Below are 11,279 nucleotides of genomic sequence, written 5' to 3'. Positions count from 1 at the left end.
AGGGACTGTGAAGAGACACATACAAAGGTAGAGACACGCATATGAATACATTGTAAAATTGTTGTATGGTGGGATTATACATGTTATATTGTAGATATGTATGTGTGTAGTAATGTTATATGATGTACAGTTTTATATATAATGTAAATGTTTAATATGTTTGGACCCCAGGAAGAGGTAAGGATCCCTAATAAATACAAATATAAAATGGCTTGGTTTTTGCTATGACATGCACTGTCAACTGTGGGAGCTTATAAAGACAGGTGTGTGCCTATCCAAATCATGTCCAATCTATTTGTAGAAACATCTCAAGGATGATAAATGGAAACAGGATGCACATGAGCTAAATTTCGAGTCTCATAGCAAAGGGTCTGAATACTTATGTAAATAAAGGTCGTTGTTTTTTTATTTTATAATAACCAGTTTTTTCTTTGTCATTCTGGGGTATTTTGTGGTCTGAATACTTTCCGAACGCACTGTACATCATTACTTATAACCCCGTGACAGGATCAATTATATAAAGAATGTCAAATTCTACAAAAAGATTACCTTTTGCATAAGAACGACACCGTTAGATGTAATAAAACGAGCATGTTAAAGTACTTTATCCCAAACTCAGTGCTGCAGTCCTTTTTCTTTTCATGCTGTGCTCTTCCAAACTTCAGATCGCATGTGCCCAATTCACCTGTCGTCAATAGTTACCACTGCCACAAATGGCTAAACCCCGCCTATTTCTACAATTTGTCCTTAAAAATCTAATTTGAAACGTAACCACACTGCTAATTTAAAGCCTAACCCTAAATCAAGACCAACCAGAAAAAAAAATATATATATATATTTACGATATAGCCAATTTTGACTGTGGCAAACATTCACATAAGCGACCAGCCAGTCCCAGCAGCGACATGCACAGGTAAGTACCATAGCAGATATTTGGGGTTTATGCAGTCCAAACACTTAGAAGTCATAAAACCCACCTTCTTTGGTCAAGCATACACAGTAGACTTGAGTGGTATAACGTATAATGGGGTATTTGGAAAAACCCACGGGATGTTTTTTCAACTGATGAAACTTCCATTTATTTTTTATAAATTGGAATATTTGTTGCTACTTTTTAAGTAAATACCTGCAGTCAACTTGTGCAAAACATTAGGAAATAAAGATTGCGTTCTTCATTTCACCTGTCGCAATTTTCTAGTACGAAGTTTACCTGTGTAATCCCCAGTCTCGTGGTGTTTATTTACAAGCACACAAGGACGAGACCGGAGCCTCACTGTTGTGCAGCACGCGCCAGGTGATCTAGTTACAGTACGGAATTCACAACTAAATGTTTGCCTGCTAGATATCTTATAACTATTAAGTTAGCTGTCTAAAATGTGCGAAATTCTCTGCAGTTATGCATTTGGTTTGCTGCGCTTGGTAACAGCAGAGAATTCCCTCCTGGATCAAGAGCCTTGCTGTTTAATATTTGTTTTGTGCGGCAAACAAAAGTAGCATTGAGTTACTTGTATATTTGTTTAGTTCAGAGACTGTACAAAATGTTCGCAATGTGCTTTTTAGCATTTAGTTAGCCTTCTCTATGAGATTGTATATATACTTGTTAGCATTGCTAACCTTTGGATTAGAGGGGTTTGAAAACAGCGCCCCTTGCAGGTATGAAAATCTTGATACTGCCCAAGCCTAATACACAGACCAAGTTTTATTACTGTAAGTTTATTACATAAATAAACATAACAGTGTACATATATTTCATTGGAGGCTGTTGGGAGGAGCTATAGGATGACAGACTCATTGTAGAGGCTGGAATGAAAAAAATGAAACGTGTCAAAGACATCAAACATACGGAAACCACACGATTGACTCTGTTCCATTTACTCCACTCCAGCCATTACGAATGAGCCCATCCTCCTATAGCTCCTCCCACCAGCCTCCTCTGATATTTACAGGACACGTGAAGACACTTAGAGTAAGCATTATGGCTCTGGGGTTGTAGACGCTCACATTTACAATGCTTGCAGTGTGTGTGTGTGCGCGCGAGTACAAAGGTGTGTGTGTTCAGCTATGTTGCTTGCGGTATCGTCTTGCTGCTGCTGCCTGCTGGTGTCCATCTTGTCTCGTCTCTGTAGGTTGGTCTCTCTCAGGTCCTCCTGTCTCCTGGGCGGGCATGGTGGTCAGCCACTGGTGGTAGTAGCCACGGAAACCATCAATCTGAGACAGGTAGGTGTTCCTAAACTTATACTGACAGAGAGACGGAGAGCGAAAGAGGGGTAGGGAAAGAGAGAGAAAGATGTGAGACTCAAACACATGATCTGTTGTTTCTGCACTTGTAGTGACGAACCGATGCACATGATTAGATACCACACGCACATGCCCTCTCCTCCCTACCTGGTTATAGTTGGGCGGGTACTGGGAGGCGTGTTCTAGCTGAGTGATGATGATGTCATTAGGTGGGACGTTGTGTTCCCTCATGGCTCTAAGCAACAGCCTCAGATACACATAGTCCAGCCTCCTGCTGGCACAGCCAATAAGAGCAGAGAACACATGCACACTGGGCTGCACCCCCGCCGCCTGCAGGAAACACAGAGGGGATTCTACTAAACTGGCCCGGATGACTGCATTTGTTTTGGAACCGGGTTGCCTCCCAGGTGAGAGACGGAAATCCCGTTCTGGCCGACGACAAATTCGGCTTAGGTTAGGAGTAGGATTGTGTTTTCACATGCAAAAGTGATTGCTCTGATAAAACCTTTAAAAAAAATAACAAATGATCTGCCTTCTCAATGAAAACTACTTAGAAAATTCAAACATTTTATGGAAAGGAGTTGTTGAATTATTGTTAACTATGCATCATGCTGCATTGTTGACAATATGACCGAGCAGCAGGGCGGGCCTCTCCCGCCTAGCTTTACCCGGTCATGTGACAGGCCATAGCTCAGTTCAACCCGGGGCAGCGTAATCGTGTGTGTGTGTTACCTGCATGTCCCCCAGCAGCTGTAGAGCATCTGTCTGTCTGTTGCAGCCCAGAGCCAGACTGCCGTACGTCCGTACATCCGCACGCACACGTCTTTCCTGCATCACACACATCACCGCCTGACACACACACACACACACACACACACACACACACACACACACACACACACACACAGTTAGAAAACATACACACCTTGCAACAACATCGGTATAACTTCAGAGCCCTATACTACGTAAGTGGTTTGAGGAGTTAAGTGAGGTAACTTTGGTCAACTCAGAGTTCAACTCGTGGATAACCGATACCACGAAGGGGGCTCACCTTTTAGCCAGGTACATTTCTACGGCAACGAATCCTTCAGAACTAACCTGCTCCGTGGCAGGCGAACTGAGGGCTAACTCCATTTATCCTGAATAAAGAGTCTAAGCCACAAGCTGAGGATGAATGAAACAAGTTTCCCTCCCTCTCGCAAAGACTGCATCCTCACCCCTTTCATTTGAGGAAGACTGATGAAACATTTTATTAATCAAGTCGTTTTGTGTTTAAAAATAGTCATGTTAAAATTCCTATCACATTACACGTTTAGTAATGACCGAATGCATTTGAAAGTTCACGCACAGTAAAACTTGTTTATAACTTTTATCGATAGGAGTGGGGGGAAAAAGCCCACCAAAGACGGCATTAACGAGACGTGATCAAATAAAGACAGCACTTCAACAAACCCATTTCACACCATAACCTGCTGAATTTGCAAGATATCTTTTCCTTCATTTTGCTTTCCGCACAAATAAACATGGTGCACTGACTCGCCCATAGATTGACGTTTCAGCATTGTCTCGGTGGAGTTTGGCGTTCGACTAGCTGCGTGCAACATGCCCACACAGTTACAAGTCTGCTAAAGTTAGCGGCAGGCGGACAAGCAATATCCAGCGTCGTAGTACGGTTGAAGCCTGAGCTGGAAAGTGAAGCTAACTGAAGCTGGCTAGCTTTAGTAAAACCCTGAGTAGATCTGCTTTAAAATGTAGTATACCTCTCAGGTGTGTGTGTGTGTACATAGTGAAGGTGTGTGTGTACCTAGTGAAGGTGTGTGTGTACATAGTGAAGGTGTGTGTGTACCTTAGCCTCTTGTAGGTCTCCAGCACGTGCTGCCCTGCGGATCACACTGTTGTAGAACGCTGTGTCCAGCTTTACACCGTGTTGCTTAGCGACCGCCAGCAGGCTGTGCAGTGATTGGCTGCCGGGCTCCATGGTGTCGGCTAATAGTGTGAGAGTTCTGATGTCGGGGCAGAGCCCCGCAGTGGCCATCTTATCCAGGAAGCCCTGGGCCCCACCCATCAGCGCCAGCCTATCGAACATTCCGCTCACCACACCAAGCGAGACCACACCCACCTCTCCAGCCCTGCCCACTGATAGGTCCAGCAGGTTGGGGGGGCGGGTACTGGCTCCTGACAGACAGGGGAGAGAGCCAATGGGAGCCACTTGCTCTCCTCCCTTCCTCACCATCACCAGTTGGGTTGTTACCGGGGCGACCACAATACTGTTCAGGTCGCTATGGTGACTGGGGATGTTGCTAGGGTCGTTGCTATGGTCACTGCTACGGTGACTGGCGTCATTGCTATGGTGACTAAGGTCATTGTCGGGGTGTTGTGTGAACAGTTGACTCTCCAGAGCGTCTACATCCAGCGGAGCCGACCCCTGACCCCTGACCTTTACCACTTGACCTTCCTGGCCGCAATCAGAGGTCAGCAGCAGGGCAGAGGCCACGGCGGGGTTACCTATCCCACAATCTCTAGCAGCGCGGAGCAGCAGGTTGTAGTTCTGGACGTCGGGACGAATCCCCATCCTCAACATCTGACGATACACCTAACACACACACACACATTATACACACACACAACAGTTTTAAACGTTTGAAAACGTGTGTGTGTGTGTGTGTGTTACCTGCAGGGCCTGTCTGAAGCCAGTGTCTCTGTCTCTCACACAGCCCATCAGCAGGAAGTGGAAAGTCTCCTGAGTTACTGCATGACCAGCCTGTAGCATGTCCTACAAACAAACAAACACACACACACTTTGCTTGGATGTACAAAGGCCCTGAATATCTCATAGAGAAAGAGAAACACACTTATTGTATCTTGGTGTCTTGACTCTTGTTTTTATTTTAAGTCTAATATTGTCTATAATTGATCTGGGGATAGAGGTCAGGGGATAGTGTATGTAGATAGGCTCTGAGGTGTTTGGTGAGGGAAAGGGTTATAGGTCAGGGGCTAAAGTTACCCGTAGTGTGTGTAAACAGGCTCGAAGGTGGTTGGTGAGGGCGTGCGTCTTCAGCAGGGCGTGGTATGTGATGTCACTGAGGGGATGGTTCTTCCGCCGCAGCTCCTGCTCCAAGTGGATGGCTTGCTGCAGCCCGGCTTGTTTCCGTGGTGACTCGGCACAGGCGTTGAACAGAGCGGTGTAGGTGGCGTCGCTAGGAACCAGACCTCTCTTCTTCATCTGTCACACACACACAAACACGCCACATTAAACACATACACCATAATTATCATCATCTGGGGGTGAGGGAGAAACATATGTGTGTGTCTGTGTGCGTTTGTGTTACTGTGCGTGTACAGCGTTACCCCTATACCGCTGCTAAATCGTGGCCGCCACCTCAAAAATAAATAAAAATAAAATGTATTTAACGAATTGGGACGGTATAACGTTTTCAGTGTTAACTTAAATGACTAAAACTAGATATAAAGTGTATAGAAAAGAAAATGTATCTATATATTTTTTTAAATAAGATAATCTCTGAGAACTGGACCATCAGGGATAATCTAACATGTTAATGCATGGCATGAGGGCCCCATTGAGTTTGTTATGTTTGAGTCACTCAGATAGCACAAGAACAAAGTACAAACCATGGCAAAATGTGTAGAATTGCAGAAACTTTGCTTTAAAATAGCAACATTTTGTCTCTGAGGTCAAGAGGGCCTCTAAAACCGCGCCATTGGCCATGCCCACCATCTCCCTCCACCGCTAACTTTGCCATCGCTGCTAAAAAGAATCCTAGTGAAAACACTGGTGTGTGTGTGTGCACAGGTGTGTGTGTGTGTGTGTGTGTGTGTGTGTGTGTGTGCCCGGGTGTGTGTGTGTGTGCGCACGGGGGTGTGTGTGTGCACGGGTGTGTCTGGTCTCTATACGTACGTCGTTGTAGAGTTTGAAAGCGTGTTTGAGATGTCCTGCTCGCCCACAGCCTCCTATCAGGACAGTGTAGTTATATTCCTCAGGTTGGAGTCTCTCTCCCTCCAACATCTCACTCTGGAACATGGACAGGGCCTCAGACAGCTGAGGGTTAGAGTTTATGGGTCAGGGGTTACAGGTCAGAACAGTATAGTTACACTTTTCAGGTTGGAGCCTCTTTACCTCCAACATCTCACACAGGAACGTGAACCATAGACATTAAAACTAGTAGATAGTGACGTCATCCACGTATTCCTATGCAAAACTCCAGACGGCACAAGAAGTATTTGAAGTGCACCATATTGCTGAATTGCAACCAAAAAACGCTGAGGATAATGGTGAAAGTGGCCGTAACTAGCAATGGATCATGGTCAATGTAGTCGTTTTCATCCTGCCTGAGAGAGTCAACCGGAACCTCCTTGTAGCCTGCCGTCCTCTGTGACGACAATTGTATATACGGTACCAGTCAAAAGTTTGGACACACCCACTCATTCAAGGGTTTTTCTATATTTTTACCATTTTCACATTGTACAATAATAGTGAAGACATCAAAACTATGAAATAACATATATGGAATCATGTAGTAACCAAACAAGTGTTAACCAAATCAAAATATATTTTATATTTGAGATTCTTCAAAGTAGCCACCCTTTGCCTTGATGACAGCTTTGCACTCTTGGCATTCTCTCAACCAGCTTCACCTGGAATGCTTTTCCAACAGTCTTGAAGGAGTTCCCACATATGCTGAGCACTTGTTGGCTGCTTTTCCTTCACTCTGCGGTCCAACCCATCCCAAACCATCTCAATTTGGTTGAGGTTGGGTGATTGTGGAGGCCAGGTCATCTGATGCAGCACGCCATCACTCACCTTCTTGGTCAAATAGCCTTTACACAGCCTGGAGGTGTGTTTTGGGTCATTGTCCTGTTGAAAAACAAATTATTGTTCCACTAAGTGCAAACCAGATGGGATGGCGTATCGCTGCAGAATCCTGTGGTAGCCATGCTGGTTAAGTGTGCCTTGAATTATAAATAAATCACAGTGTCATAAGCAAAGCACCCCCACACCACCTCCTCCATGCTTCACCGTGGGAACCACACATGCGGAGCTCATCCGTTCACCTACTCAGCGTCTTACAAACACACGGCGGTTGTATTTCTAAAATGTGGACTCATCAGACCAAAGGACAGAGTTCCTCCGGTCTAATGTCCAATGCTTGTGTTTCTTGGCACAAGCAAGTCTCTTCTTCTTATTGGTGTTTAAAAGTGGTTTCTTTGCAGCAATTCGACCATGAGGGCCTGATTCACACAGTCTCCTCTGAACAGTTGATGTTGAAATGTGTCTGTTCCTTGAACTCTGAAGCATTTATTTGGGCTGCAATTTCTGAGGCTAGTAACTAATGAACTTATCCTCTGCAGCAGAGGTAACTCTAGGTCTTCCTTTCCTGTGGCGGTCCTCATGAGAGCCAGTTTCATCATAGCGCTTGATGGTTTTTGCGACTGCACTTGAAGAAACTTTCAAAGTTCTTGAAATTTCCGTATTGACTGACCTTCATGTCTTAAAGTAATGATGGACTGTCGTTCTCTTTGCTTATTTGAGCTGTTCTTGCCATAATATGGACTTGGTCATTTACCAAATAGGGCTATCTTCTTTATACCACCCATACCTTGTCACAACACAACTGATTGGCTCAAACGCATTAAGGAGGAAAGAAATACCACAAATTTAACAAGGCACACCTGTTAATTGAAATGCATTCCAGATGACTACCTCATGAAGCTGGTTGAGAGAATGCCAAGTGTCCAAAGCTGTCATCTAGGCAAAGGGTGGCTACTTTGAAGAATCTCAAATATAAAATATATTTAGATTTTGGTTACTACATGATTCCATATGTGTTATTTCATAGTTTTTTTCTACAATGTAGAAACCCTGGAATGAGTAGGTGTGTCCAAACTTTTGACTGGTACTGTAGAAGCCAGAATGGATCACTATTTAAATATCTTAATTTGTAGCAAACGTTAAAAGAATCCACCGTGGGGATCGAACTTGATCAAGCTACACTAATTTTAGAGCCCAGAAACTTCTTTTGGGGGGGCTTTTCTGGCGATCGTAATTTACATAGGCTTTCTAGGACAGATCAATGCTTTTGGCACCGCTAGGTTGCTACGCAGTAGCTGACCAACAGAGCTCGTGACTTCACGCTCCAGAACAAACATTGGGGGCCTGACAGGAACAGTTCCTCTGGCGGTTGGGGTCAGGGGTTAGAGGTCAGGGCAGTGTAGTGTAGTTATACTCCTTAGGTTGGAGCCTTTCCCCCTCTGAAACATGGACAGGGCCTCAGACAGCTGGGGATTAGAGGTCACAACAGTGTAGTTATACTCTTCAGGGTGGAGACTCTCCTTCCAACACATCACTCTGGAACATAAACAGAGCCTCCGACAGCTGAGGGTTAGGGATCAGAGGTTAGGGGTCAGAGGAGTGTAGTTATATCCTACTCTTCAGGTTGGAGTCTCTCCATCCTGCATCTCAGCCTCAAGCATGGGTTATGTTCCTCTGCTCAGACGTTAATGATGCATGCCAGACCTTACAATGCCTGAATAGGTATTTTAAGTATCAGCTAACCACATCATGTTATAGCAATCTGGTGGCTGTGACGTTTCACGCAACCATTCCTCCCTCCCTACCTCCTCTTTCTCAGGTGTCAGATACAGTGACATAGGATGAGGAGACAAGAGAAAGAAAGATAAGAACCAGAGGGGGTGATAGATAAAGAGAGATCGCTGTACCTTGTTCTCCTTGATGAGTCTTTTACACTGGAGGAAGTACCAGTACTGTGTGTTCCTCCGACCAGTCCTAGATCTGAAGGCCACCGGCTCCCTCTCCTCCTCCTGCCCGGCCGCCTGCCTCTCCTCCCGGTACAACATCTCCTGCAGCTCTGGGGTGGTCTTCCGGAAGGCCCGCCTGGAGGAAAAATCAGCGGAAAGAGATCCGAAGTCCTCAACGCCCAGGTCGCTCCCAGCCCGGCCCATGCGGGCGGGAGCGGCCGGTGATTCCTGGACATCCCTGGTTCTTCTAGAACTCACCGACACAGACCCGGTGAAGGCTCTTCGGTTGATGTCCGTTACCGGGTGAACCGACCAGGAACGTGGAGCTCTCACGGTGCTACCGGAGCCCAAAATCGACAGACCTCGTGCTGTCTGAGTAGAGCCGTATCTGACGACATAGTCTACGATGCTTCTCCCGTTCCTCAAACACGACCGAGACACACACTGCAACATCTTTAGAGGCCTGGGTGTACAGTAGCTAGCTAGAGTTAGTTAATCTCGGGGCTACTGTTGGTAGCTAACGTTAGCCAACTGTTAACAAGCTTGTAACTCGTTAGCTATCAACCGTTCATTTTACACGAATAACTGCAGTATGACAATTCTTCTTCAAACTCCTACTGTATCCGACAGGTCTACCGTGTAGAAGTCTAATGTTTTGGTTCCAACCATGATTATTTATGTCAGAGTACACACAGCCGTCGTCAACCCATGAAGACCTGCAAGGAAAACGCAAGCATGTTTTTCCATATATCTACCAGACAGAACAGGTCAATAATCGAGTGAAGTCTTGTACTGGTAAAGCGTCTACAATGTATGTATTTGAAACGTGTTGTTGAGACGACCATACATATTGTACAGGTTCCGTGATTATGAAATGTCTTCAAATATTGACGTTGTTTCCGATAAATCAGACCGATATATCGGGAATAGATTAGTAAGGCTGTCACATTTTTGGAGGTCAGACTTCTTCGTGGCCTGTTAGGTCTCCAGCGGGACAGAACAGAGAGTAACTGCCATCTACAGGAAACAATTTGAACTGCAAATGTGTCCACCAATAGAATGAACAGAGATTCAAAGTTCATCTGTAAATAAAATGACAGGGACAATTAATTTCTTATTAATCCATAATAAAAATATTCCTATTCTTTTTTATTCTCTCTATCAGTTCTGTGACTTATGGGAGAGATGGAGGGAGTGAGAGAGAGGGAGAGAGAGACTACATATACATAATATGACATTTGAAATGTCTTTATTCTTTTGGAACTTCTGTGAGTGTAATGTCTACTGTTCATTTGTACTGTTTATTTCACTTTTGTATATTATTTACTTCACTTGCTTTGGCAATGTTAACATATGTTTCCCATGCCAATAACGCCCCTTGAATTGAATTGAGAGAGACTGGGGAATCCCTATCAGAAAAATGGGAGAGAAGGAAATCCCAGGAATTCCTGGAAGACTACCAGCTGTCAGTCACTGGGGGGAGTGGACACCGAAAGACACCTCACACACACCCGGCCAGATTACCGACTGGGCCCGCAGGGAACATGCCATGGGTCTCAAGCTCCAAGGACCCCTGACAATGTTTTGTTTTTTAAAGACTGGGCCTAAATCTGTTTTAATAAACTTTCATATTTGTTTTCAGTCTCTATTGTTCATTCAGTTAAGCCTTTCATCTAATTGTTGCCTGAAAGAATAACATGCTGACTAGACCGGGGACACGCATGCTCATTTTGATTTTTTCCATCCACACCAGATGTGATCAGGACACGCAAGTTGAAATATCAAAACAAACTCTGAACCAACTATATTAATTTGGGGACAGGTTGAAACACATTAAACTGACTTGCCTAGTTAAATAAAGTTTTAAAAAAAGAAAGTCTGACTGGAAAACAAATCTCTGAATGTTTTTTACAAAGACACCTTCACTGACCAAAGTCATATCTAACATGTAATATAGCATAACACAAACAGATCAGATCAACTGGAATGACACTCTCACTCACGTTTGCACAAAAAGAGCTGTGAACAAACCACACCCCAAAATATTTCAATGAGCCGCCTCCCCTACATTTGAATTATCACTAATTAAGGGAAATTATTTATTGAACTGCTAACAACCATTAAAGGGCTGGAAGGGTCCTTTGGGTCAGTATAGCTCCACATAGAATGTCTGTGTGTGTGTGTGGGTGTGGGTGTGGGTGTGTGTGCGTGCGTGCGTGCGTGCGCGTGCATGCGTATGCCTTTTACGAATTCCTAAAAGTATGTGA

At 44.6% G+C, this 11,279-nt stretch overlaps 1 protein-coding gene across 2 annotated transcripts; it reads right to left on the bottom strand.

Annotated features, from left to right (window-relative positions):
* Nucleotides 1-2,018: 2,018 nt before the first annotated feature.
* On the bottom strand, nucleotides 2,019-9,556 carry ptcd1 (pentatricopeptide repeat domain 1). 2 transcript variants are annotated; one of them, XM_023993183.2, is made up of 8 exons: nucleotides 8,974-9,556; nucleotides 6,155-6,295; nucleotides 5,243-5,461; nucleotides 4,910-5,011; nucleotides 4,085-4,831; nucleotides 2,971-3,087; nucleotides 2,386-2,568; nucleotides 2,019-2,238 (listed from the first exon to the last, which is right to left on the bottom strand). In XM_023993183.2, exons 1-8 carry the CDS (start codon nucleotides 9,463-9,465, stop codon nucleotides 2,056-2,058), a joined length of 2,184 nt encoding a protein of 727 aa, XP_023848951.1. In that variant the 5' UTR covers nucleotides 9,466-9,556; the 3' UTR covers nucleotides 2,019-2,055. The 2 variants fall into 2 exon arrangements, with proteins under 2 accessions (XP_023848951.1, XP_023848953.1); XM_023993185.3 differs by lacking the exon at nucleotides 2,386-2,568.
* Between the last annotated feature and the right edge of the window lie 1,723 nt (nucleotides 9,557-11,279).

Source organism: Salvelinus sp. IW2-2015, linkage group LG8 (assembly GCF_002910315.2).
Source record: "Salvelinus sp. IW2-2015 linkage group LG8, ASM291031v2, whole genome shotgun sequence".
Lineage (NCBI taxonomy): Eukaryota > Metazoa > Chordata > Actinopteri > Salmoniformes > Salmonidae > Salvelinus > Salvelinus sp. IW2-2015.
Note: the sequence above shows the minus strand (reverse complement) of the source record. Positions and strands in the feature narration are given on the sequence as shown.